This window comes from Gasterosteus aculeatus, chromosome 7 (assembly GCF_964276395.1).
Source record: "Gasterosteus aculeatus chromosome 7, fGasAcu3.hap1.1, whole genome shotgun sequence".
Classification (NCBI taxonomy): domain Eukaryota; kingdom Metazoa; phylum Chordata; class Actinopteri; order Perciformes; family Gasterosteidae; genus Gasterosteus; species Gasterosteus aculeatus.
Genome location: NC_135694.1, coordinates 1600971 through 1628812, shown reverse-complemented (window position 1 = coordinate 1628812; position 27842 = coordinate 1600971). Strand labels below are relative to the sequence as shown.

The 27842-nt window shown below is 54.4% G+C and overlaps 3 protein-coding genes and 1 long non-coding RNA gene across 13 annotated transcripts in view; 2 read left to right on the top strand and 2 right to left on the bottom strand.

Moving 5' to 3' along the window:
• The window catches only part of rps4x (ribosomal protein S4 X-linked), a 125209-nt gene that overhangs the window by 26439 nt on the left and 70928 nt on the right, over positions 1–27842 (top strand). The gene's annotated exons all lie outside the window — the stretch shown is intronic.
• Positions 72–12599, bottom strand: clcn5b (chloride channel, voltage-sensitive 5b). Of its 10 annotated transcripts, none has more exons than XM_078106100.1 (17): positions 11869–12160; positions 11601–11768; positions 5998–6164; positions 5710–5809; positions 5427–5614; positions 5181–5303; positions 4560–4766; positions 4329–4409; positions 4013–4247; positions 3748–3923; positions 3309–3636; positions 3059–3201; positions 2543–2692; positions 2348–2453; positions 646–862; positions 196–329; positions 72–162 (listed from the first exon to the last, which is right to left on the bottom strand). In XM_078106100.1, the coding sequence occupies exons 1-16, from the start codon at positions 11921–11923 to the stop codon at positions 239–241; spliced, it is 2535 nt and encodes an 844-aa protein (XP_077962226.1). In that variant the 5' UTR covers positions 11924–12160; the 3' UTR covers positions 72–162; positions 196–238. The 10 variants fall into 10 exon arrangements, with proteins under 10 accessions (XP_077962226.1, XP_077962228.1, XP_077962227.1 ...); XM_078106102.1 differs by having other exon boundaries at positions 72–159; XM_078106101.1 differs by having other exon boundaries at positions 72–156.
• Positions 12477–13584, top strand: LOC144410295 (uncharacterized). Its single transcript, XR_013468257.1, has 3 exons — positions 12477–12611; positions 13138–13379; positions 13518–13584. It is a non-coding gene; the product is annotated as an uncharacterized LOC144410295 (long non-coding RNA).
• Positions 13866–27842, bottom strand: part of shroom4 (shroom family member 4) — a 31172-nt gene continuing 17195 nt past the window's right edge. Inside the window, exons 3-12 of the mRNA XM_078106096.1 lie at positions 25622–25843; positions 20255–22607; positions 19392–19453; positions 17732–18859; positions 16971–17582; positions 16635–16761; positions 16444–16545; positions 16185–16355; positions 15951–16093; positions 13866–15735 (exon numbers count right to left, since the gene is read on the bottom strand). Coding sequence (XP_077962222.1) covers positions 15579–15735; positions 15951–16093; positions 16185–16355; positions 16444–16545; positions 16635–16761; positions 16971–17582; positions 17732–18859; positions 19392–19453; positions 20255–22607; positions 25622–25843 — 5077 coding nt within the window. The 3' untranslated portion in view covers positions 13866–15578. The remainder of the gene's footprint in view (positions 15736–15950; positions 16094–16184; positions 16356–16443; positions 16546–16634; positions 16762–16970; positions 17583–17731; positions 18860–19391; positions 19454–20254; positions 22608–25621; positions 25844–27842) is intronic.

Sequence of the window (27842 nt, the reverse complement as noted above, 5' to 3'; positions counted from 1 at the left end):
CAAAAATAACGAAGAAGAATCAGAGCCGTTGTCCTCTGGTCGCCGCTGCAAACGGAGTCGACTTACTTGGCTTTTCTTTTTCTCATAGGAGGTAAAAATGTGCATTTGGTTCAAGTGTGCGAGCTGGTGTCTTCCTCCTCCTCCTCCTCCTCCTCCTCCTCCTCCTCCTCCTCCTCCTCCTCCTCCTCCTCCTCCCACCTGAGAGGAGCGACGGACGGATGGCGGAGAGGGAGGGGCTTCAGTTGAAGAGGATGGAGTCGGGGTCTCTGTTGGCGATCTGCGCCATGTGCTTGAGGATGTCTTTCTTAGTGATGATTCCCAGCAGCTTCCTGGAGACACACACAAGAGAGCACGAGTCATGGAAACCATTATTGCTTCATTCGTCAAGGAGGTGACGGAGCAGAGTGGAGGTCTGGTTTCACGGCGGCCTGCGGGGGCGACGGGACACAACGCAGCGCGACAAGACTAAACTAAAGAACTAAACTAAAGACAACGTGTTTGCGCGGCCACGCGTGGATCCACTCGGCTGAAGCCAATCTGCACTTTTATTTGGTTTGAACCAAAGGATCCGGCTCCGCCTCCAGGTCCCCTGCGGAGATCCACGCGTGCCCGACGGCGAGTGGTGTTCGCCAGCGGAGCACTCACCCGTTGTGCGTCACCAGGCACTGGCGGAGCCCCAGCTTCCTGAAGATGTCCACGGTGATGTCCATGGGCGTGTGGTCCGTGACGGTGAAGGGGCTCAGGTCCACGATGCCCCGGAGGCGGAGGGGCGGCGGGGCGTCGTCGGCGGGGGCGGGGGAGTGCTCGGTGAACACCACCTGGGACGCGCCGACCACGCCCTCCTGGCGCTTCCGGGCGTTGTCTGGAAGGACAGGAGGTCGTCAGTCACATGAAGTTTAACTGGGTAAATAAAGACCGTCAGTCTCCGTCACGCGTGTCTCCGTCACGCAGCAGTCTCCGTCACGCAGCAGTCTCCGTCACGCAGCAGTCACGCATCAGTCTCCGTCACGCAGCAGTCTCCGTCACGCATGTCTCCGTCACGCATGTCTCCGTCACGCATCAGTCTCCGTCACGCATCAGTCTCCGTCACGCATCAGTCACCGTCACGCATCAGTCTCACATCAGTCTCCGTCACGCATCAGTCACGCATCAGTCTCCGTCACGCATCAGTCACGCATCAGTCTCTGTCACGCATCAGTCTCTGTCACGCATCAGTCTCTGTCACGCATCAGTCTCTGTCACGCATCAGTCTCTGTCACGCATCAGTCTCTGTCACGCATCAGTCTCTGTCACGCATCAGTCTCTGTCACGCATCAGTCTCTGTCACGCATCAGTCACGCATCAGTCTCCGTCACGCATCAGTCACGCATCAGTCTTCGTCACGCATCAGTCTCTGTCACGCATCAGTCACCGTCACGCATCAGTCTCCGTCACGCATCAGTCACGCATCAGTCTCCGTCACGCATCAGTCTCCGTCACGCATCAGTCTCCGTCACGCATCAGTCTTCGTCACGCATCAGTCACGCATCAGTCTCCGTCACGCATCAGTCACCGTCATGCATCAGTCACGCATCAGTCTCCGTCACGCATCAGTCTCCGTCACGCATCAGTCTCCGTCACGCATCAGTCTCCGTCACGCATCAGTCTCCGTCACGCATCAGTCTCTGTCACGCATCAGTCACGCATCAGTCACGCATCAGTCTCCGTCACGCATCAGTCTCCGTCACGCATCAATCACGCATCAGTCTCCGTCACGCATCAATCACGCATCAGTCTCCGTCACGCATCAATCACGCATCAGTCTCCGTCACGCATCAATCACGCATCAGTCTTCGTCACGCATCAGTCACGCATCAGTCTTCGTCACGCATCAGTCACGCATCAGTCTTCGTCACGCATCAGTCACGCATCAGTCTTCGTCACGCATCAGTCACGCATCAGTCTTCGTCACGCATCAGTCTCCGTCACGCATCAGTCTTCGTCACGCATCAGTCTTCGTCACGCATCAGTCTCTGTCACGCATCAGTCACGCATCAGTCTTCGTCACGCATCAGTCTTCGTCACGCATCAGTCACGCATCAGTCTTCGTCACGCATCAGTCACGCATCAGTCTTCGTCACGCATCAGTCTCTGTCACGCATCAGTCACGCATCAGTCTTCGTCACGCATCAGTCTTCGTCACGCATCAGTCTTCGTCACGCATCAGTCTTCGTCACGCATCAGTCTCTGTCACGCATCAGTCACGCATCAGTCTCCGTCACGCATCAGTCACGCATCAGTCTCCGTCGCGCATCAGTCGTCATTCTCCGTCACGCTCCAGTCATTCTCCATCACGCGTGTTCCTGACCTATTGATATGAGCAGGTCTCTCCGGAGCACAAAGCCCACCAGCCTGTGGGAGTCCTGGGACACGACCACGGGGAAGCCGCTGTAGTGGGTGCTTTCCACCAGAGCCTGAACACAGAGAACACCCCAGAGGTCACACGCCGCCCTCCACACCGCCGCCATCTCCTCCGCGCGCCGCTAAGGCCCGCCCCGTTTACCTCCACCTCCTCGACCGTCATGCCCTCCTGCGTGAGCACGGCCAGCGGCGGGTCCGACCGGCGGGGCCTCATCACGTCCGCCGTCAGGCTGCTGTGCTGGAACTCCTCTTTGGGCTCCAGGAAGGGATACCCGTTCAGACGGATGTGGGCCTGCGAGACGCCGGGGAGGGAACAGTGTAAATATCCACCCTGCGACCAGTTCCATGTGGGGACGATCGCCTCTCAACCCGCAGAATAATGTGTGCGTTGTTTTCAGTAAGCGGGGTCGCAATTTGTGTGTGTTGTCGGAGCGCCATGTAGTCCCATTAGAACGGAGAGAAACCAGACGGCTGATATCTGCAACGCTACGCAACAGATGAGGGGAAAAATATGTGAACCTTGACTCCCCAACTCTAAAACCCACCACACAAATGTGGAAGTTATTAGCTGAAAGGAACCCGGAGAGGGGGAGGCGGGGGGGTGGGGGGGGGGGGGGGGCAGCGTGCAGCAACATTAGTTTACGGTTTCACGCCTCACCTCGTAGATTCCCTCCCTCCCGAACGCGTCCGCCACCCACTTGCTGGTCATCGTGGCGGCCATGAGCGGGACGATGTACTCGAGGCCGCCGGTCAGCTCGAACATGATGACCACCAGCGACACCGTCATGCGAGTCACTCCACCTGAGAGAGGGGGGGGGGGGTAATCAAAACCACGTGATGACACACAGAGAAACATTGTAGCGCCTCGAATAACGTTAATAAAATGGGCTCAGGTCAGGTGGTCTCACCTAAGCAGGCGGCGGCGCCGACCATGGCGTAGAGCCCCGGGGTGATGCAGTCGGCGCCCGGCGAGCACCACCCTCTGAAGATGGCCGAGTCGTGGTTGTAGTAGGCCAGCTGCTCCATGCCGACGCCCAGCAGCCTGCCGGCGATGGCGCCCACCGCCATGCTGGGGATGAAGAGGCCGGAGGGGACCTTCATGCCGAACGTGATCACGGTGATCATCATCTTGAAGACCAAAGCCAGGGCGAGCTGCCACAGGGCGGCGTACAGGCCGACCCCCGCCGGCCGGTCCGCCAGGCCGTTGCCCACGCCCGCGCCCGAGGTGGAGTTCGACTGTGACGGAGAGACGCAAAAGAAAAAAGGTGAAAGGTCAGAGAGGAAAAAAAAAAAAGGGACACACGTGACCTCGCTCACCCCGCCCCCCATTAATGCAGCGCCGCCGACCTGCTTGTAGCCGCAGAGCTGCGAGGAGTCGAGCAGCGAGCAGTCGTTGAAGAGCTCGGAGATGAGCTCGGCGCCGCCCATCCGGGTGTAGCTGTTGGGGTAGGCGAGCATGCCGGTCAGAGCCGTCACCACCAGCACCTCCATGACGGGGTAGTGACCCAGACGGGTGGATTTACCTTTTTTTTTTTTAAAAGACACGAGGGAAACAGATGAATGGAGGAGAAAACGTTGCCGCATTCCGAGTAGAACGTGGCGGCAGACTCACGTATCCGACACCAGGCGATGTTGGCCCTGATGAACAGCGCCCCCCAGAGGCCGCCGAAGATGCCCAGCAGGATGAAGGGGCCCAGCTCCACCAGGTGCCACGGGGCGTGGAACTCCACGTAGAACAGCACCAGGCGGCTGTTCCCGAACGGGTTGATGGAGCGCAGGGTGAAGGCCGCCACCAGGGCGGCGAAGAACGAGCGCCACAGCGTCTTCAGGGGGAAGTAATAACTCACCTGGGGGTCGCGCAGAGGCAGCGTCAGTGTTGGGAAGCCTGGTTTCACTGTTTCAACTGTTCATCCGGTAGAACCACTCACCTCCTCCAGGCTGAAGAGGACTCCTCCAATGGGAGCGCCGAACGCCACGGACACGCCCACCGCCGCCGCCGCGGACAACACCTGCGAGCAAAATCCACAGTGATCTGTAGCATCAAGACCATCAGAGAGAAATCGACCACCAGGAGGCAGAGTTTTGCGTGGATCGGGTCCGTCGGTTGATTGGACCCCCCCCGGCGGGCAACAAATACCTTTTTGATGAGGGACGCCTACCTCTCGCCGCTTGGCCTCGTTCTTGCGGTACTTGGTGAACAGGTGACACAGGATGTTGGCGCAGCAGCACGCCACGTGCACCAGCGGGCCCTCCTTCCCCAGGCTGAGCCCCGAGGACACGGCCAGGACCAGGGTGATGGTCTTGATGATCAGGGTCCACTTCCCCAGGTAGCCGCGGATGATGAAGCCGCTGAGGATGGTTTTAATCTGAGAGGGGGGGGGCGGCGGCGGGAAACAGACTTTGTGTATGTAGACAGTCTGGCTTTAATCTAGCGTGATCAAGTGTTTATACTCGGCTGCTAGAATTAGATTTTACAATGACTAATTCATTTGTTATGCTCTCAACTTCAATTGCGTTGCATTAGTCGCTTCGTTTTCTCCTTGTTTTCTTTGTGAAGCCTTTTCAATTACATTTTATTTGTTTTCACGGAGCAGTTTAAATAATAACTTGATGGATGGATTAACAAACCTCATTTATCCTTCACATCAGTTTGACCGTAAAAGGGAAAAACGCTCTCTTCATGAACTGCGCTCCACTGAGTCGGAGCAACATTGTTGTTGAAAAGCATGTTGCCGTTTATTCAAAGGACTCAAACCACCGAGGATCCAGGAGCGTCTCACCTCCGGTATCCCTGATCCGCACGCGTACGGAGCGAAGGCCCTGACCAGCGTCACGGCCAGCAGAGCGAAGAGCAGAGCCCACACCAGGAACATCAGGTAGTTCACAAAGTAGGCCAGCGCCCCCTGCAGGGACACAGAACCACCTCTTAAACGCCGTCAGCGGACGCTTGGATTTGGGGAAGAAGCGGCGAGCGGCGCGACCTCGCGACCACTAGATGGAACCAAAGCGCCGCGGAGCCAAAGTACCTCCGAGGTCCCCGTCATGATCTCGGCCCAGCTCTGCCACTGGGGGCAGCGGTCCCTCTCCTGGAACGTCGTCTCGTTGGACGTCCAGCAGCAGTGCTCGTGGTTGAACCAGAAGCCCACCAGGCAGAGCCCCTCCTTCATGTCCGTCAGCCAGTGGGCGGCGATGTCGATGCCGCCGGCGAGAGCGCCTGCAGGAGGAGGACGTTATAGTGCGTCTCCACGCCTGAAACGAGTCAGTTTGAGAAAATAAAAGCTTTAAAAAAATAAAAAAAAACGTCCACACCTGACATGAGGCCCACGAGCAGCATGAGCAGCCATCCGGAGAAGGCGTCGCTGACGCTGTGCAGCAGGGCCACCGTGGACTGTCGGCTCTTGTTGGCGATCTGCGTGGAGACGGAGATCAATGGCGGTCATTCGTTCTATTCGCCAGACCAGAATTCATGAGTCACACACAGGGGGACAGAAACGATTCCTACTTCTGTAGAATCGGGCCGGTTTAAATCAATTAAGCAGGAAGTGAGTCTGTGGCGGCGGTGGGAGGGGGGGGGGTGGGCGCGGGGGGTCTCCGTACCTCTCGGTGCCGGTCGCGGTCCTTGCTCTTCTCCCTCACCCAGTCGATGGTGTTGAAGTCTTCGTATGTCCCCACTCCGGGCAGCGGGTCCTCCAGCGGGTCCACCAGCCTGCCCGGCCCGGCACCGCTCATACTGCCGGCTCTGCTGCCGCGCTCCACGAAATCTGCTGGGGGGGGACATTGATTCTGTTTTATAGTACAGAGTGCAGAGAGAAGACGTCCACCGGTGTTGGAGTAGACAAATTCTACAATGTGCGCAGTCGCAGCGGACGGGGGGGGGGACTGAGGGGGACGGGGGGGACGGATGTTAAACATTTGGAGAAATGGGAACTTTCACTCTGCTGACTATTGAGAAAAGAAAAGGGCACAAAGGAGCAGCGGAGAACGTGAGCGTTCAGAGACGACACGCTGTTAACAAGTGACACGCAAAGCTTTCAATGCGTCTCAGGGACAGACGGCAACAAATAGACAAAGACGGCGAAAAAAATCGGCACGGCACGGAATGTGGAAACACCGGACGAGCCGCACAGAGGAAAAAGTGTTCTGGTTTGTGTATTTCTATCAACACCGAGCGACGCAGGAGACGGAGCGTCCCCACTGTGTGGAGACACTAAAGCAGTAATATGAGACGCAGCAGCGAGGACTTGAACCCACCGAGGAGGGTGAAAGCAGAAAGAAATCCACATTTCTAATGGTGGAGGACACAGGCGCCCAGCAGCAGCGAGCGGCGCCCAGCGGACGGGTTGGACTGGTTTGAATTTAGCTCCGAGAATGTCTGTCTCTCACTCGCTGAGGCAGAACGGAACAAGACACCGTCACCTGCATCCACCTGCATCCACCTGCCTGGAATGCGGCCCGATCTTTAAACACAGGCACCTTTGATTGAAGAGGACAGACACTGCTGGTCCCCCTCATTCCACTGAGCGGTTGTCTCCAAGAAGGTGAGACGCTGAGACGGGTTCCTGCCTCAGCTACAAGGTCGCAGGAGTCAGCTGATGGTAGTGACACTTTAAACAACCCACGTCTCTCGGGGGGGGGGGGGGCTAAACCAATTAGCCTCGCTCCCAGGTGCATGCTGGGATCACGACCGCCCCCCCCCCCCCCCGTGACCCCGTACAGGACGGGCTGAGGGCCTTTTTCAAATGGGTTACACGTTTCTAGAGGATCCCGTCACCTCGGTGCTTCAGCTGCAGACATTTCATTTAAACTCCATTCGAAAAAATATATTGTTCATACGTGTTACACATTTTATAGTGAAAAAAGATTTATATTTATATTTATGCCACCGTGACAATAAAACTGTTAAACGTGATTTTGCAGTTTGGCGTTCAACATTAACTAAGCAGCTGTAATTAAGTTACTGTAACTCAACTCATTGTGTTGTTTTCGGGTGGATCGCGTCCCACTAAAATCACAACAGCCGTGAGCGACCTTTGACCCCCATCGTGACAGCGGCAACACAACAAAGAAGGTGAAACATAAAACCCCAACAAGACGACGGCGTCCAGGACGGGCCGGACAGACGAGAGGAACAAGTGGGGCGGATGAGAGTTTGTCCTCAGCGGCCCATGAGAGCGCACACACACACACACACACACACACACACACACACTCAGGGTCTAATGGCGTCTAATGGTCTCACTGGTTCAGCGTTTCAGGCGTCAGCAGGAGAAACGCGTTTAAATCCCCACTGAAAGGAATCAGCGACACGTGCAGAAGAAGCTAAAGACACAACTTGTTATTCCTTATCGCGGCCGGCATCTCGGACTCGCCCTGCGTGTGCACACAAACACACACACACACACACACACTTTATCACAACTCACCGCCCTCCACCAGAACCTCGTCGCTCAGCTCCCTGCTCCAGACCTCCCAGTCCATCTCGCCGCTCTCCCGGCAAACTCGAGTGGAGCGTACGAGGTGGAGAACCTCGTCCCTCCCCAGCAGTGAGCCCTGATTGGCTCATCAGCTGAGCGGCTGCTCTTCTCTTATAGGTGCGGGGCTGTGAGCTCGTCCCCGATTGGCTGGTGGTTCCACCGCGTGCAGAGTGAGGTCACTTGTGTTTGGAAGGTCGTGACCCCTCGGTGACGTCAGTGAGTCTATAAAGCTCTGGGGATGTTGTGTTTTTGTACATTAAAAGCTCATCTCAGGCTTACGCAAATAAACAACGCGAAGAACGTTTTGTTACGAAATCTGATGAAAACAAAACTAGTCCCATGAGCAGCATTTCAAGCTGATTAAATTAGACCTACAGGCCTCGGAACCTGCAGAGTAACTTTAAACTGATCCTAACCCCCCATGACCTGTGTGTTAATGAACCTCCTCGCACACCAAAGGCCGCCGTGTGACCTCCGTGAGGCACGCACACTTTATTTAAATTAGATAGAGCAAAAACCACAACCACATTCTTACAACACTGGAGGCTGCGTTCATTCACACACGGTCTTCTGTCTGACGCCTTGTTTTTTTTGGGAGGGGGGGGGGGGGGGGGACTTCGTAGTGAGATGTTACAAGGACACATGCAAAGCTGCATTCTGTGCAGTGACCAGCAGGGGGCGACTCCTCTGCTCCCATAGACGTCTATGAGGAAATGACTCTACTTCTCTGTAGTGACCAGCAGGGGGCGACTCCTCTGCTCCCATAGACGTCTATGAGGAAATGACTCTACTTCTCTGTAGTGACCAGCAGGGGGCGACTCCTCTGCTCCCATAGACGTCTATGAGGAAATGACTCTACTTCTCTGTAGTGACCAGCAGGGGGCGACTCCTCTGCTCCCATAGACGTCTATGAGGAAATGACTCTACTTCTCTGTAGTGACCAGCAGGGGGCGACTCCTCTGCTCCCATAGACGTCTATGAGGAAATGACTCTACTTCTCTGTAGTGACCAGCAGGGGGCGACTCCTCTGCTCCCATAGACGTCTATGAGGAAATGACTCTACTTCTCTGTAGTGACCAGCAGGGGGCGACTCCTCTGCTCCCATAGACGTCTATGAGGAAATGACTCTACTTCTCTGTAGTGACCAGCAGGGGGCGACTCCTCTGCTCCCATAGACGTCTATGAGGAAATGACTCTACTTCTCTCTGGATTTATTCCCTCAGTAAACATTGTAAACATGCGTTTATGTCTTAGTCTCTAGTTTCAAGTCTTCTTCAACACAACATGATGTTAATTTAGTGAATTATGGTCCATTTAGAGTCTGTGTGTCCTGAGAGGACGACAAAGTCTTACATTTTAATATATACAATATAAACATCTTTAATGGCAAATGGGAAACTCTTGGGAAAGCTGCTTCTTTGTCACATGACCTCAGCGCCGCCGGCCACGACTACACAGGACTTGTGCGTATAAAAAGAAAAGGCTGACACACACACACACACACACACACACAGTCTCCAATGTGGATCTGAACCTTGAACTGCTGTCGTCGGGTTGCCATGGGGATCGACCCCTCATGTGACCCCCGTGGCGCTCGCTCCACTACACAGACGCACCTCTGCTGCGCGTTAACGTCGGGGTCAGTTGGAGGTTCCACCACCAAGTCTTTAAATCACATTTCTTGGCTCAGAGGAAATTGAATAAACGAAAGAGGCTCCGTCTCCGACTGATTAGATTCATTTTACCGTCTGGATGATAAAGACGTTTTAAAACGTCCCACAGAACCATAAAATATGAGGAGGTGATGCAAGCGCCCTGAAGGGAAACCGAAGAGAGGACTTGACAGAAGCGCAAACAGGAGGCACTTCTCAAGAATTCTGTCACGTCTGGATTTCCTTTCACTGAACCACAGCGCCCACACGCGTGTTCAGAGCTCCGCCTCCCGGCCGGGCGTCAGGCCGCGGCGCTGTGCAGGATCGGACAGCAGGTGGTGTCGAGTCCTGAAATCTGGCGCCGCCGACCGCTGGAGCTGCTGCTTCATGAAGCAGTTCCTCGCCCAGAACTGTAGTGAACTGATGGTTTTGGATCAACAGGAGTTCAGCAGATACCAGCTCACGTATTACATCACTGTTCACGCCGTATTCATCACGGTCAATCTGGAGCTGAAACCAGCCGATCACAATTAGGTTCTGAGTTATACAAGACATCTTTTTCTTTAAAGCTCCACACAATCACAGAGCGCAGCCAAAGCTGTGACTCTTTCCCTGTCAATCATTACGTGGCGAGGGGTCAGGGGTCACCGCTGCAGCTCTATAAAGCAGCAATAATAATAATGATAATAAGCACATGTACAGCAAACACCACGAGACCACAGGAAGAGGTTGAACGAGTTAAAGACCTGGATGTCAGAAAGAAAAAGAGCGCAAAGTCAGCAAGAAACATTCAGCACTAAATGTATTCTGCTGGCGTTTCTCTGCTAAAGTCATTGGAAATAGTTTGACTTCATTCCCCGTTTCTCCTCAAACACTGGACGAGCACCTTTTTCTCTCCATGAAGCTTTGAGACGTCACAATCGTCTATTATAACATCTCGTCTCTCCTTATGAGGCTCACCACGCGTTTGCATTTCAGCAACGTCTCAGAGTTCTTTTGAATCACTGCTGTTGCGCTTGTGCGAGGCCGCGTCAACGCGCTGGAGCTTATTCACTGACATGCGACATGTAAAACATCCCGTTGCCATTATTTTTGACAGGGCTAAGCCCCGCCCCACGCTACCGCTCCACTGAGCTGGGAGAGCGGCGTCGCCATGGCGCTGGCTAGCGCGACCCCAGATGTTTGAGACCAGACCGCAGCATCAGCCCTCATCGCGGGTTGTGTTCCGGTTGAGACGAAGTCGGGGACACTCGATAAAGATGCCTCTCAGTTTAGAGCGCGTGGCTGAGCCAACATGTCGCGTGTGCTCAGTGGATTCCTGGAAGAACTTGCTGTTCTCCAAGCCGGCATCTGCCAAAAACTGCCTGGATCCCCGCCAGGAGACTGTGACAACGTTTTAAAGGAAGTTAGAATTGCAAAATAAGCTTTGTACCGAACACAAACTTCTAGTTTTTAAATGCTTCGCTCAGCAATATAATCTTCACAAATGATCCCGTCTTTCAGGTCCACTGGAGGGGTTTTTACTGCATGAGGAGCACAACGTTAAAGTCTCCAAGAGCCACAAACAGTCAGAAAAAAACCTGCATCATCATCAGCATCATTGATGAGTCAGCAACAACAACCCCTCAAACTAAACCTGATGGACACCAAAACGCTGATCTCGGCCCCGAGAAGCCTCCACCACACTGAATCCTTATGGAGGTCACGATGACATCAGCGATGTGAGATTAAACTCTTACTTGTAACAACGCAAGTGAAGGGGAAGTCCATGACGGAGGTGATGTCACGAGTAACCAGGCAGCCCAGGGACGGGAAACAGAACAGACAGCACTATTTCACGCACTGCTTTGGCAGTTTGTTCTGATGGGAACAGTGTGTGTCTGTGTGTGTGTGTCTACACTTAGTAACGCATTATGCATGACCATGACTCACTGAAAGCATGTGACCGTGAAGGCCACAAAGCACAACACAACGCAAGTGCAGCTTCGAATAAAGTTCTGTGATCTATAAGAAGAAAGTACCGGCAAGTTAACACCAATTCAAACGGGGGGGGGCAGCTGGACTCTGCACTCACCTGAGCCCAGAGGGGGGTCGTCGTCCGTGTTGGAGAAGTCCAGCGTGGCCCCCGCGATGTCCACCATCTCGTCGTCGTCGTCGTCTTCGAAGACCACGTCGCTCGGCCGGTGACGCAGGCTGTCCACGCTCCCGCTCCGGTAACCGGGGTTTTCCATCCCTGCACACACTGTTTACCGAGGAGAGAGGCGGCGTTAGCGGGCAGCACATGGGACGTTGACCCCTGACCCCCTGACCCACCCGAACAGCGACACGAAGGTCGGCGTTACCTCTGTCGCCGTCGGCTGCGTATTTCCGATACAAACCCGCCAGGAAGCGAAACATTGTCGCGAGTAAAACTCCTCAAAGTCCCGCTAAAGCCGCTTCACAAACCAGCCCCCCCCCCCGGGCTGTTGAGAAACCGCTACACACACAGCTGTTCCCATCACCGCCCCCTCCTCCCCCGGCCGACTACAGCCAGTAACGACAGCACAGCTCCGGTCAGAGGGAAGTGGGCTTGTTTTCGTCACCGTCTCCGCTCCGCCGGGGCGGCAAACGGAAGCTCTCGCGCGCAGACACGCCGCCTTTAGTTGATGTTTGGCGACCAAAACGCCACCGGGCCGAGCGGCAAACACACTCACGATGACGCGTAGTTGTTTTTTTACGGATAAGAAAAGGGGATAACGGGTGTGCGTGTACCTGGAGCGGAGGAGCCGGGACGAAGGAGTCTCGTGACTCGGATTTTGCCGCCGCCGCGGTGACAGCAGTTCGCTTAATGTAAACTCCGTGCGATGCCCTGCGCCATTCCGCCGTCTCCACACCGCGAAGCCAAACAGCGACCGTTCCCAAAGCACACGGCTTGCTTTGCTAAAGGCGCGCCATAGCTTAGCCTTGTAGCATAGCCTTATCCAAATACCAGAGCGCCGTGCGAGATTATCCGCAGTAAATTACGTGGTGTCGTTGCCCTTTAACGCTGACCTAGTGTCAAGCTAGCTAGCTTCAACAACCACTTCCGGTTACACGGTTGGCGAAGGTATGTTTTGCTCTAAAACATGAGCGATCTTCTTAAATGCCCTGTTTTACGAAGTCGTCGTTATAGCTTGATTAAATTCACTTCATGAAACACACACGTATGTTTTTTGTTTTTCAAAACATCAAAACGTTTTGCTTTAATCTGAAGGGCGTTGCCTAAACTTCCTGTTTAACTGCATTGTTATACAGTACTTAAGTATTTGTGTGCCAGGAAAAGTAGTCAAGTCAGGAGTTATCGACGTTCCCCTAAATGGGTCAGCGGAGCAGTCGGACTTATCAGTTATTTTTCCTTATAAAACTATATAAACTTACACCGCTTGTTTTCTTGAACTTTTAATGTTAAAACTGTAGTGTAATAAAGACAATTGAATGTGTATTGTGTTGTGTGTGTATATATATGTTGTTTCAAGAAAGACAATTGTTAGTTTTATGAAGTTAAAAACATTTTTTTTACTGAAAATCATATTTAACTTAACATAGTTTTGTGTTTTACTGTTATGCATCTTTTACAATCTACTTTTTAAAAGGATTCAAACAGTTAAGGGGCGACACCTTGTGGTCATCTATAGAAGGGACAGCGAGGGACAGCTGATGAATCATCGCAAACTCTTTGATCCTTCCCACGATGCCTCGTTCCTCCCACTCATCCATCTCCTCGTTCTGCAACATAAACATCTCTCTCCACCGTGCCCCCCCCCCCCCCCCACAGCAAGTGGTGCCTGGTTCTCATCATGTCATCTACATCAACTCACTCATTCAAGCTGCTGAAGTGAGATTGTCCGTGTGTCTTTCATGTCTCTCTCTTTATTTCCCCATCACTCCTCCCCAGATGCTTTGCTTCTAAAACAGCTGTTTTTCTGTGATATTTCTCAACAAACACCTAAATAAGTTTTCTGTTATTTATTAGTGGCTCCAGCTCTCATCTCCATTAAAAGAACCACCCAGTGGACAGAATCACATTTGTTCTCCTCCAACACAACAAGAAGACGCCGCCAATCGGTCCCCGGGGGACGATTTCACATCATTCCATGGTGGGAAGAAACACATAAAACACACAAAAACACTGGGGAAACGTCAGTTTCTTGTAATGTAGTAAATATTTGCAGCTGCATGTCTTTCTTCCTACAATTAAAATTTAAAAGTGGAAGGAAAAACATTTTTCTCGCTGTGAGACGCTTAAAAAAATAATGAAATGTCTATGCGCTTGATACGTCTTCACCCACAGTAGATGTCAATCACAACAGGAGACGTGAAGCTAGTTTAAAACACTATTATTATTATTTATGGTACTTTTCTTTTCTCACGTGAGTGTTTCTGCAGTTAGACAAGTCGTAATGCATTTTACAAACACACAAAAAAACAGAAGATAATAATCTCAACAAGCAACGTTCTTTCCTCTCTCGTCGAGTCGATATGTTTCCGGTCGGTTCAGAAGAATACACGTGGAATGCAAAGAGTATTTCTGGATTTGTTCTGCGTTAAAACAGCAGGAATATATCGGAGAACAAACTACAACTTTCAATAAACTTTAAGATGCAGATGTGTTTTTTCCACTTAACTTCATCTGCCCAAATATACCCCCATTCCCCTATTTCTTGTTGATTTCCAAAGGCAGCCGGAGCGTCTTAGCTTACAGGTCAAAGCTCGTAAAGGAAGGCACAGATGTGGAAAAACAGATTTGTGGAACTTTTAACAAACGAAATAAACATAATGGAATCAAATCTTAAAGCAATAGAGAATGACTTATTGCTCAGAAGATGGATACACTCTCAAATCTACGCTGAACATGAAGCTACGTTAGCTTAGCACGAAACCGGGAAACACAGCGTTGTTTCTGTGGACAGAATTCCAGTCTTTATGCTAAACTACGCTAGCGGACTGTCGGCTTCTTAATCTCAGCTAGAAAACCCACTTTAAACGTGAGGTGGGACGAGGTGAAGAGTCGGGGAGGATAAACCTTTAAAAAGATGACAAAACCCCACAAAATATACAGTAAACGCCGACTCATCTCCGCCTTCTGGTTCGTCTTTTCCAACTAATTTTTACAAACTATTCCAGTCATTCAAAGGAACAACAGCAGTATATACACACTGTCTACATTATAAACACCAGTGTCTTCTGTACAAAACAGGGGAGTCGGTGGGGTCTCAAACCCCCCATGGGGAGTACAAAGTATCATAGTATTACAGGAGATAATACACTATAGATGTTGCTGTAAGCAGGTGGCAATACAAAAAATAATACCAGTCACTTATACTGCATCTTCATAAATTGACGAAAGTGTCGCTAATGTCTTTCTTCAGCGCGGCGCACCGGAAGAAAAAAGTCTCCTTCGATTCTCTGAACCCGGAGATTTAAATACAAGACAAAAAAATAAACAGCAAAATAAAGCAGCGTCTCGGCGACACGTTGGAGAGAGAAAAGGTCTTTGGCAACGTAGCGTTGGAGGAAGGATAGTGCCATTGACACACATTACATACGCGTGTAAGGAGCGTTTATTAATATTAACAAGCTGTCGGCTCGTTTTTAGTGTATTTTTAGTGTTTGAAGAGTTCTGTCGTCGTCGTCTTCTTCTTTTGTCTTTTATGTTCTGTCAAAACAAACTTCTGGATCTTTGTTAACCCGTAAAAGAACAGTTTGACATTTTGGCGAGGCTGGGAGACACGGTTAGCTTAGCTTAGCCCGAAGGCCGCGTTCCGTGAGGAGATGTGAGCTGAAAATACAATGTTAGCCACTGACAGCTACTGCTAGGCACTGTTAGCCACTGTAGGTCTGACTGATGTAAACAAACAGAGCATCATTACAGCTTTTTTACTGCTGACGCGCTGGGCAGCCATCTTGGATTCTGAGGTCGGCGGTGGAGCTTCAAAATATCAAACTGTTCCTTTAAGAATCGTGCGCGTTTGCTTTCTCTTTCTTCATCCTCTTGCGTCTTCATCTCCTCCGGGGGGTTCATGTATATTTTTCCTCAGTAATGTCCGTATCCCATCGACATTCCCATGCCGATCCCGAGCCCCAGGCCCAGGCTCTCCCTCAGCCCCCTCAGCTGCTCCTCCCCCAGCCGGGTCTTGTCCTCCAGCTGCCTCTGCTCCACCAGCAGGGCGGCCTTCATCTTCACAAAGTGGCTGCGAGGGGGAAAAAAAAAACATCAAAATTTAATGAGATGTACACAAAGCAGACGAGTGCAGGTCACACGGCTCTTAAACTGGGACAACGTTGTGCTTTTTAAAGTTCATTTTTACTCTTATTTTGTTAATTGAACTGTGTTTGGGGTTCTTTTTGAGCTCGCACAGATCTTCTGGCCCCCACAAGTGGTAGCTCTTCTACATCGCGGTGGTACCTGTAGTCCCGGTGGAGCTCGGGGGAGAGGCAGCGGGCCAGCACCCGGCTGACGGCCTGCTCTCGGCGGTCCACGTGGTCCTTCAGGTCCTGGGCCTCGGACAGCTGCCTCATGAGCTGATGCTTCTTCTCCTGCAGGGGGAGCTAGAGGAGGGACAGACGCGTTACATGTGGGTGACCCTCTCACCCTTCATGCTGCGCCAGGTGTTTTTAAACGATTTCCTTCGGCGCTCACCCTGTCGTGGAGCTCCGCGTCGGGGTGCAGCGTCTCCAGGGCGGCCTCCACCCTCAGCAGCCTGCTGGACAGCGACAGCAACAAGCTCACCACTTTGTCCAGGTCGCCGATGAACATGCGGAACTTGTCCACCTCGTTGGGTTTGCACACGGCCACCACCATGCTCTCCACCTGGATGGGAGGGGGGTATTGGGACTACGGTGAGACTGGTGCGGGGAGAGGTTCAGGACTCCACTGATCCTGGTTCCTGTCTCCTCACCTCCTCCCCCAGCTGTGCGTTGGCTCTGATGTCCTCCTGCAGTCCCCTCTGAGCCTCTCTCAGAACTCCCAGCTTCTTGCGGAGGCTCTCCATCAGCTGCTTCTGCACCACAGACGGAGGAATTGTTTAAAGAACAGAGCTTCCCCCCCCCCCAGGTGGTCCAAAGCTGGCGGTTCAGTGGCTGCAGTCACCTTGTAGGTCAGCTCGTCGTCCTCCTCCCTGTTGTTGTCGGTGAAGTCCTTCATCTGAGAGAGCAGCTGAGCTTTGGCGGCCGACGTGCTGTAGTAGGACGAACAGCTGGAGCTTGCACCGGACCGCCTAGGGAGGGGGGTGGACCGGAGGGGGGGGTTAGAGAGGTACGTAAATAAGAACAATGAATGAAATTGCCAACGAGTATGAGCAAAACATTCTCTGGAGCTCTGAAAAAGAGGCGGAGGGTAACTTAGCAACAAGAGATGGTCCGTGTGATTATCAGAGGTACGTCCCTCACCCGAGCCCCTCCCTCACCCGAGCCCCTCCCTCGTTACCTGTCCAAGCTGTCGGCGTTGTGCTCCGTGGTTCGGTAGGCCCCCCTCCAGCTCTCCCTCCCCGGCTCCCCCTCACAGCTCTGGGGGAAGAGCTCCTCCAGGCTCAGCCTCTCTGCTTCTCCGGCCCGGAGCTCCTCCTCCTCCTCCTCCTCCAGCTCCTCCTCCAGCCCCTCCCCCTCCAGCGAGCCCGGCGGCGAGGCCTCTGTGTCGATGTCCGTCTCCAGCACCGTCACCGGCAGCGCGAAGCAAGGCAGCTCGCTGGTGATCGGCCCGTCCTTCGCCGGCGGCCCGTCCTCGTGCTCCTGGAAGTCGTCGATGTCCGTCTCCATGGGGACGTCCAGGTCCGCGTCCAGGCTGTGGGCGGGGCTCGGACTAAGGGTCGCCTCCGACTCCGTCCCCGGTTCGGGGGTCTTTTGGGGCTCGCCGATGCTCTGGAAGCCCCCTGTAGCACGGAGCTGCCGCTGCTCGTGGTCCATGGAGAGGTAAGACTGGAGTAAGACGCCTCCGCTTGGGTCGCTATGAACTCTGGGGGACGCGGCTCTGTCCCACTCGGCTCCTGGTCTCACCTCCGGTTTCGCCGTCACCCTGTCCTGGACCCTCCCCTCGGATGAGCTGCAGAGAAACAAACTTGAGTGTGATTTTTTTACTGTCAGGTCTCCATCTTGGCAAAAAAACATAAAGCGTGATTAACACACGAGAACCACTGAAGAAGAAGTCAAGTGTGGCAGGTGGAGTAATTATGTATCAATCTCCCAGCTCACCTGCTCACGCTGATCTCTGCTGGTGGAGCGGGAGGCGGAGGAAGCCGGACCTCCACCCTCTCCTGCTGTTCGCCATACATGCCCTTCTGGTCCCTCTCTTTTGGGGGCGGAGCTACGGGCCTGAAGCTCCTCCTGGAGAACATGGGACTGGGCGGAGCAACGGTGAAAGCCACCTCCAGGGGTTGAGCTTGATTCTGATTGGACGAGGCGTGGCTGTAGTGTTGTTCCTGCATCAGTGGTGGATTCTGATTGGACGAGGCGTGGCTGTAGTGTTGTTCCTGCATCAGTGGTCGATTCTGATTGGACGAGGCGTGGCTAAAGTGTTGTTCCGGCATCTGTGCTTGCGTCCGATTGGACGAGACATCGCTAAACCGTTGTTCCTGCATCCGTGCTTGCATCTGATTGGACGAGGCGTGGCTGTAGTGTTGTTCCTGCATTAGTGGTGGATTCTGATTGGACGAGGCGTGGCTGTAGTGTTGTTCCTGCATCAGTGGTGGATTCTGATTGGACGAGGCGTGGCTGAAGTGTTGTTCCTGCATCAGTGGTGGATTCTGATTGGACGAGGCGTGGGGCAGTTCCCTGGTTCGGCTGCAGCTGCATCGCGGGCATCCCTCGGCCACTTCCCATCTCTCCGGCGGAAGGCTGTAGGACCTCAGTCGGGAAGTCTCGGGTGGAGGGACGCACGAGGAGGAGCGGGGGCGTGACTCTGCGGCGTCCATGGAGGGAGGGGTGGAGCCGGGCGGAGGAGAGGAGGCGAACAAGGCGTGGTGAGACGCACGCCGCCGGTGGAACTGCTCCCACTTCGGCGGCGGCGGTCTCGGCGGAGGCGGCGTCTTCTTTCTGTTCGCGCGGGCGGCTTCTACTCCCCCGACTCCGCCCACTCCTTCCTCCACCTCGCTCAGGGTCTGGCTGGTCGCCACGGGCACGGACGGCCAGCGGTGGCCGCCGCTGTCAAAACGGAGGTCGTTTTCAGACATGGCCCGCCCTCGCAGCGAGAGAGGCGCCGGAGGCGGAGCAGACGAGTGCGCGCTGCGATCGTCATCGGCCTGTCTGCGGCCCCGGGGACCCTGGTGGTGCTGATGATGGTGGTGCTCTGGGGGTCTGGACTCCCGCCTCCAGCTGGAGTCCCTGCGACGAGCAAACGAGATCAAAGGGACAATTTATTCTTCTTTTTGGGGTTTCGAGCGTTAATCTCATTACTAAAAATGAAGTTTAAAAATGTTTAATGGTTCCCAAACCTTTTCTGTCGAGCCCCCTTCGATGATCAAGGACGATTGAAGTTAGTGAGATTTGATCACATTGTGATACAACTGTAATATAGCGATAAAATTGACTATATTCTTTTTTAAAACCTAGTGGAAACTCCCGCCTCCTCTACACGCTAACACCACCCAACACGCACCCTCTTCCTCCGCCGGGGCTCAATCGGATGATTGCTCTGACATCATTATAGTCAAAACACAGCCGAGCGTGACTGAGGGGGATCCCCCCCCCCCCCCCGGTGCACAATGGGCCGACCCCACCTAAAGCCCCCGGAGACTCACTTAGTGGACAATCAGAGAAATGTGTCAGAGAGGAGAGCGGAAGGTCAATGAAGAAGAAGAAGAGAGGGAACTTGTCCCGGCCTTTCCGACGGTGCGTTTGCACTGAAGTGGCTCACCTCTCCGTCAGGCTGCACTTCCTGTTGAGCTTGGCCGTTTCCTGTTGCCGGGCGGGATGCATCTGTGGAAGACGTTAAAAGGCCGGTTAAAAATGGGTAAAAATGGAATGAGGGATGGAATAAATCAGTTTTCTGTTTCTGTGCATTCAGGGTGTTTTGTTCCAGTGAGGTGGTTCAGGACAATAAACACATAAGTCATAGTGAACAATAAGAACATTTTATGAAGAATAAAACACAATAGAACACTGAACTTGCATTCTTAGATGTTTTATTCTGTTTAAATGTAAGTGAACTCAGTTTGACTTTATGTGTAATTTGAGTGAACAAACAGGAAGAATTCAAATAGAAAAACGCGCTGATGAAACTTTCTCTCTTTGATGAAATGATTTACTTCTGGTTGCTCGGTGCTTCATGTGGTCAAGTTATTGTCTTATACTCACATTTATGCACAATAAAAACACCAAAAATCTAAATAGTCGTTCAGACAAATGCGTCAAATGAGGAGGTCGCCAACAGGTCAAAGGTCAACGCTTCAGACACTCACATTGTGGTCACAAGTTGACCCCCCGGGATCGGACTTAAAAACCCTACTGTTGTGATTATTATTGCTCATTATTTTATTTCTTTATGAATAGTTTGAATTCCTACGATCTGTTATTGTCTGAGCATTTATTCATATTACTTTTCACACTAATTGTTTCACTATTATCGATTTACTGATTTGTCGACTTATTCATCAGCTCCATTTGATGTGTTTACTCTCTTCTTCTCTCCCCGTTTTTTGATCCGTTTGACAAAGAGTCAGAACTCGATCGATTGATTGATCGTTAATCGATGGCTAACGAGAGGAACGGCACCCTCACCTCCGTCTGGGTGTAGCTCCTCGCCCTGTGACCCGGGTAGAGGGGCTGCTGGTCCTCGTGGAGGCGGGCCGGCGCGTTGACGGGGTGAAAGGCCGACCTCGGGGCTTCATCCCGGTGGAGGCCGGGGGGGGAGGCCGGGGGAGGCCGCGCGGCTTGTCGGGAGTCTTCGTTTCTTTCGGAAAAACCAGCGGCGTCCTCCCCTCCCTCCCCTCTTTTGAGACGCTCCCTCTCTCCTTCCCTCTCCCACTGCCTCAGCCTCTCCTCCCGCTCCCTCCCCCGCGCCGTCTCTGACTCCCCCTCGCGTTCCTCCCTCGGCCTCTCCACGCCGGTGCTCACTGACATCCTCCTGGCCTCCACGGTGTTTGGCTCGCTGTCCTGCTGCAGCCCCCCCTGGTAGGAGTACCTCCTCTGGGTGACCTCGCCCCCCCGCGCCTCCGGGTGATGGAGGGGCTTCCTCTGCCTGCGACCCGACGGGTTCGACGCGCCTTTGCTCGTCTCCTCGAAGAACTTCATCCTATCCGCGAAGGGGAGGATGTCGGACTCCTCCGCCCGAGGAGCGAAGGAGCGGCCGCACGAGGGGGCGGAGGCGCCGCGCCGCGACCCCGGGACCCCCGACGCCGCCGCCGCCCCCCCGGCCGAGGCTCCGCACCGCCGCTCCGGTTCCGGTTGGAGTTTGTGCTCGGGGGTCCAGCGCCAGCGGCGGGCTTTCCCCGCGGGCGCCGGTTCCTCCACGACGCGGACGCCGACGCCGAAGTCGGGCAGCCCCGGGTCCAGGATCTGGACGGACCTGCAGGGGGCGGGGTTTGGAGCGCGGGTCGGCGCCCAGGTCCGCGAGACGTCCTCGTTGGAGTCCCTCCAGGTCCTCGCCGTCTCGGGGTCCTGTGCTCGGTCGGGGGGGCCGGCAGGTGAGGCGAATGCAATCGGGGCGCTCCTCTGCCGGGGAGGCGGTTTAAGCTCCGCCCCCTCCTCGCTGAGGTCCGGACCCTCCTCCTCCTGGACGGTTTCCCCGCTGCAGAGCAGCCCCCCAGGCCCCCGGCTCCTCTGAAGCTGGGCCTTCTTCCTCTGGATCTCGTTGCGCAGGTTGGTGGCGAACCGCTCGCCGCGACGGCGGTTTCGCCGCTGGCTCTTGGACGCGGCCGACTTCCTCATGTCCGCCTCGCCGGCCGCCGCCTCCTCCCTTTTGACGCCTTTATCCGACTCCGCGTGCTCCCCCAGTAACGTGTCCACGCTGGCGGCAGCGCGCAGAGGCTGAAAGTCCCTCTGCAGAATCTGCTCGGAGCTCGCCGTCCCCTGGGCGGAGGGTGCAGCGGCGTCCCCGGGGACGCTCACGGAGCGGCCCCGCGGGTGGTGGTGCCCGCCGCCCACACCCGTCCCCTGATCCCCAGATCCCGGGGTCGCGCAGCGGCCGCCCCCCCCCCACTGCCTTGAAGGCGCGTGGACGGGGTCGTGAGAAGCATCCCGGTCTCCGCGAGGAGACGGAGGAGACCACGTGGAGACATCGGAGGGAGAGACGTCGCTTCTACCTCGCAACGCCGCGAGTTGATCGGCCGCGGGCTGTTCGGGGGGGGCGTGCGCCACGCGAGACTCCTCTCCAGGCCCGACGGAGGATTCTGTCGGCGAGGAGCTCGGCCGAGGGGGCGCGGCGGGGATGTGACCCGAGGCCGCGGCTGAGACGAAGTCTTTATCAGCGCGAGCGTCGCAGCCGGCGCGTCTTCGGACGCGCTGCGAGTCTTTCAGAGTCCCGCCTTTGACGCCGTCCTCTGGTGCGGAAAAGCCATTCAGCATCCCTGATTCAGCATCCGGGGACGACTTGTTTTCCTCAAAGTAAGAAGAAACGCCGGCGATTTCAACCGGCGCCGAGACGCATCGCTTGCTGGCGCCGTGTGGCCGAGCCCGGGTCGCCCTGAAGCTGTCCGTCCTGGTCGGAGGCAGAGGAGGGTTCATCTTCCTCCCCGTCTGGAAGTCCCCTCCCTCGTAGCAGCAGGACGAAGGCCTCTCCTTCACCTGGGCGGTCCTCGCTCTGGGCCTGGTCAGGGACCTGGACTTGGGCGAGACAAGCTGCGCCTGGTCCGGGGCCTCGGCGGCCGGAGTCGAGGCGTCGCCGGCGGCGAGGTTGTCCATGGAGCAGGCGTCGCCGGGCCGCAGCGGCGCGGCGGTGTAGTCGGAGGCGTTGGAGCTGGCGGAGAAGGAGCTGTAGGCCGAGTCCCGCTTGTTGTGGAAGAGGGCGGGGTCGCCGGGGGAGCTCCGCGCGGCGGGCGGCGGCGCGTCCAGGCTCTCCATGGAGCCCAGGGAGCTGCTTCGGTCGGTGGAGGAGTACGGTCGCGACAGCTGACCCCACGGCAAGGACAAGTCACTGCGAAGACAAGGAGGACAAAGCAGGTCAGACCTTCAGACGAGAGAAGCAAGCGACCTTGGAGCTGCGCGGCTTCTCTGCTCTCGATCAGCCACGAAGATCAGTGGCTTGAGTCTCTGAAGGCGAAGAGGGATTTCCTCCCCATCAGATTCAAACTGCCCGGAGACAATCTGTCCACGTCGTCCCTGCGATTCGTCTCTTCCTTCAACACAATAAACGCAGATTCAATCTGAAACCGCATTTTTGAAAACCTCTTTAAATGGATAAAAATTGGTGGGATACAGAAGGTTCCGTTAAGCTCTGCATCGGCGCTTTAGTCCGAACCAACCGGCGTTTGGTTTGCGGAGCCCAGGATCACAAACAGCGTCCAGAGTGCTCTGCAACCCGGAGTCCAATGAGCCACGACTCGCCTCGCCCATCAGCACAACGTTGTTGGGAGCCTGTTCCACCTCAATCAAATCAACGATCTGCTCGCGTAGTGAAATCTCTGCCCTGCAGTGTCTGAGAAGGTTCTTAGACGCACTCACATTGGGACTCGAGGTGAACAAAATCCATGACATTGACCCGAGAGCAGGCGAGTGCGCCTGCATGTTACGGCTCAATGAACGATCTATATCAATATATGATTAAAGCTGCATCCTCTCTGCTGGCCAGCAGGGGGCGACTCCTCTGCTCCCATAGACGTCTATGAGAGGACGACTCTACTTCTCTCTTGATTCATTCCCTCAGTAAACACTTGACGGTTTATGGTCTCAGCCTCTAGTTTGAAGTTGTCCTCAACGCAGCATGATGTCTCTTTAGTAGATTAGGGTCCATTTAGGGTCAAACAGACCATAAAGCAGGAACAGCTCTGAGGCGGGGCTCATTGCGATTGTCAGAGCTCCATAAAAAGCTCGACACTATTTAGCGGTAATAATATGATGCTAATTTGTTAGGGGAATTGCACCCGTGAAGCCAAAGCCAGTCCGAGGCCCGGTGCCAAAATGTACACAAACATCAAGATCCCATTATTTGACATTGTGCCGTCATAAAGCTTCTGCGCACAGAGCGCGTGTGAACCGTCCTGCAATGGGAACGCGTGAAATAAAGTACAGCAGCGAGTTAAACGAGCCGCTTTCTTCATGTTCTATTGGTGCAGAAATGAATGGAAAACAACGGCTGCCCAGGAGACGGTTTGAGGAACACCTTCAGACGCACTGAAGCCGTGCAGCCACACAACTTGGTTCCATTATCTGCGTGAGAAAACGCTCCCGGGAGGAAGTGAGCGACGGATGACAAAGGAGAGGCGGCTGTATGGATTTGACCCGGCTGACGGCGAGAGGAAGCGAGGAAATGAGACGGGAGCCGGGCGGGAAATGACTGTCCGCTCCCGTCCAATCAGACGGCCTGGTGGAAACACGCGAGCGAGAAAAGAACGGCACGCAAAATACACGACGAGGCACAAGATGCGTTTTATCAGCTCAGAAGAGCTCAAAACCTGGAGTGTGTCTTTGGAAACGCACACACACACACACACACACACACACACACACAGGACAAAATGTCCTTCACACAAACACAGCTCACTGAGCGTCTTCCTCTCTTTGTCCACATGTTCTGGGAGTCACATGCCATTGTCCTGAGTTATGCCGGGAGCTGCCTCCTCATCAGATGGTGTGTGCGTGTGTTGTTGTGCAGGACAAACTGTGGGAACTCACACACACACGCACACACACAGACACACACGCTGCTATCTAACCCACATGGGACTGTTGCGTCTAATAGAGGCACATTCTGTCACTGCGTCTTATCGGGGGCGCAGGGCGCTGACGTACTGCGCCATCAAACTGACAACGAGTGGTTTTATTGCGGGTCCACGCGCACGCACACACACACACACACACACACACACACACACACACACACACACACACGCACACACGCCGACTTCCTCTTCCCTCTTTTAAGGGATTACAGTTTGGCTCCGTGAGGTCAGGCTGGAACACAAAGAGCGCCGCAGCTTCCATGTAACCGACGCAACAATCGCTTCTTTGTGGTGTGAAAATATCCGCGGTTACGTTTGCAGCGGAAGCGGTTTGGATATTTTACTTATTATATTTAAATGATATTCTGCTTTCTTTTGGGTTTCGTTTGTCTAAAGCACTTTGTGAAGAAACGCTGCTGCGGCCTCGTTTGGTCCTCCAGCCCGTCGGGACGCCATGCTGTAACGCCAGATGGAGCAGGGGACCCCCCCCCCCCGTTTGGTCCGCCAATCTTTTACCTCGGAGCTCCGCCCGCTTTAGACGTGAGCATGAACGGATCCGATTGGCTGGTGGCTGTGCTGTCGTATCAGCTGTCGAGAGCTGCTGTGGGACTGAAATGTATCCGCTTGCTACAATATTTGGATTCATGTTAATGTGTATTTAAATAAATACAATTCTGAAGACATTTAAATTTGTGGGAAAAAGATTTGCGACCCCCCCCCCCCCCTGCAGCACCTCCGCGGACCCCCAGTTGAACACATCTCAAGACCAAAGCCGTCGTAACAAAATGTACATTTTAAAAAAAGGGGAAATATTAGGAAAATTCCACTTTTGTTTGTGCTTCTTACTTTGTTCTGGTCCGCGTACCAGAAACGTCACGCTCGAGTGACTGAGAATGAGCTTCCTCATCATTCTCTCGTCACAATGTAATGGGAACATTAGCATTAGCATTAGCATTGAAAGGAACAGGCACTCAAAAGAGGTCGCTCTGTGGGGGGGCTGTTGTTTCAGACGGGGGGGAAAGGGGCTGTTTGAAATGATCCTTGTGGTATTTTGACCAACGTACGTTACAGACAGAAGTCGCCACTAATCTCCCTAAATAAAAAACACCCACCTGGTCTGATTGGCCAGAAGTAGACCCCACCCCCCCCCCCCCACTGTGAACCTCTGACAGCGGGAATAAGGACCCTCGAGCGTCCAATGAGCTTCAAGTATACATGCTTAAACATTTAAAGATGTGGCCTTCAAGTGATCAGAATATCCGCTGCTCACCTGTTGTCTGCTGCGTGCCAGGGTAGTGGGTACGAGCCGGGGTGGAGCTGCATGGCAGTCAGAGGGGGGGGAGGAGGGGGGAGGGGAGGGGAGTCGTCGGCGGCGGGGAGGCAGGGAGGAGGGGACTGAGGAGGAGGAGGAGGAGGAGGAGGGAGGGGGAGCGGCGGCTCCGACAGCTTCGCCAGGTGCCAGGAGTGAGGCCTGAGGACGGGAACGCTGCGCCTGTGAGGGGAGGGGGGGGGGGGACACACGTCAATCACAGGAAGCCCCGCCCTAAAGCGCCATCACTCAATGAGCAGCGTGCTGTGTTGAGATAAACGCCCCAGATGAAAGCGCCCATTTAAAAGCTAAATATATTATAACTTAGTTTTGCCCCCAAATAAACAGCTGCTGCTGTGATTTCCTGCACGGACCCCTGCGGTCTAATTACATCCAGTAAGCGCGTTAGATAATGATGTCATCGCCTCTCCACGTCACCGCTTCCGTTTCGCATCCTCCTCCTGCTCAACGAAACATTTGTTTGTCTTAGTCTAAAACACGATGATTCATTATGCTCAGTTGCCATCACAGTAGCAGTCACACCCCCCCACCCCCCCTCTCTCCCCCCCCCCCGCGTGGCCTCCTGCTGGGCCGCTATTAAAAGCTCATCCAGCGCGTACGGCGAGTCCCCCAGACCGACCGCCAGACATTCCAGCGCGATATTCACTAATTCCCCCGTACAGACTTCCCCATGTGTCGGCCAGATTCACTCCGGCCCCCCCGCAGACGACACACACACACACACACACACACACACACACACACACACACACACGCGGTCTGAGACGTAACGGAACATCTGTTCCCACAGATTGCATGAAGATCTGGGGCTCGAATAGATTGATCAACACGAGTCTTACTTCAAACTGAGGTTGCGTGTCTGTTGGGGGGGGGGGGGTGGAATGCGGACCCCGGCGAGGGGAAAAGGAAAAGCACCATTTGTGAGTATTATTGTTTATGATAAACGCGTCCAAAACAAACAGCACTTTCCTTCAGACGGATTTCCATCCGAGCGTTGGGCTCCTTCAACGATCCCCTGAGAAAGTTTATATAGTGTTTCTTTTTGTGCGTCATAGCCACTGTGTGTGTGTGTGTGTGTGTGTGTGTGTGTGTGTGTGTGAGAACTGCCCGGCCTGCACCACACAAAATAACACCATCGACCCCCGAAGAGTTCAGCTTCCAGAGATTGATGGTCGTGAAGATGAAAAACAAACCGAGGGACAGAGTTGGATGGAGATGTCGATGCTTCCGAATAGCTGCACGCGCACACAAACAGCGCCATGAGCACGTTGTGTCTCCGCTGTGTGCGTTTTAAAGTGAGGAATTGACCAAGTGAACACAAAGACAAACCGCTGATTTCCAGTGACGGGACGACATGAAACACGAGATGAGGATCTGCTGGAACGTCCCGCTTAATGGTCAGAAACTGGAACAGCTGACTGAAACCGCAAAGGTCAGACGCACAAAATGCACACACACACACACACACACACACACACACACGACCATCAGCAGACAAAAAGACATGGACTCTCTGATGAGGACACAAACTGAGCAGAGGAGACATACTCAAAGATCATAAAAGAGTACAGACACATCATGTCCCCCCCCCCCCCCACTCTGGACCCCCCAGGGAGGATAATAGAGGGCGACTGTTGGCCCGGAACCACCGATCGATCAATGGAAAGAGCCCATTGACAAGATGAGATCTTTAACCCCTCCAACCTACCGGACTGTGGAGCGCGCTGTCAAACTGATCCCGGGTCAGGTCCGGAGCATCTCGACCCACCCCCCCCCACCCCCGACTCCCCCCGACTCCCCCCCCACACGCCCCCGGTTCAGGTTCGGTGAGCGAGCCGCGCCGCGGCTCTCGGCCTTCTTCTTCGTGGGTTTCTGGTGAGGAGATCAGGTCCTTGGTGGCAGAAGGAGTCCGACGGAGTGCGGCAGGCGATGCTGGCGTCCCCGCTCCCTCCTTCTCCTTTCTCCCTCCTTCTCCTTTCTCCCTCCTCCCTCGCTGGAAGACAAAACACGGCTATACCCCCCCCCCCCCCCCGGCTCTCTCTCTCTCTCCCGTCTCTCCCTGCCTCTCTCGCCCCCCCTCAGGCAGGATGTGTGACTCAGGGAGAGAGGAAGCATTGCAGGGAGCAGATAAAGTGGTGGACGGCTGCTAAAATAATACCCA

Bases quoted from the DNA above. Each gene is read 5' to 3' on its own strand.
- clcn5b (XM_040180650.2), bottom strand. From the start codon at position 11,923: ATGTTTCGCTTCCTGGCGGGTTTGTATCGGAAATACGCAGCCGACGGC. The intron at 4,410-4,559 runs GTAGGCGTCCCT...TTTTGCTCGCAG, and splicing joins ACGAGGCCAAGCGGCGAGAG to GTGTTGTCCGCGGCGGCGGC. The intron at 3,202-3,308 runs GTGAGACCACCT...CCCCTCTCTCAG, and splicing joins CGGCGCCGCCGCCTGCTTAG to GTGGAGTGACTCGCATGACG.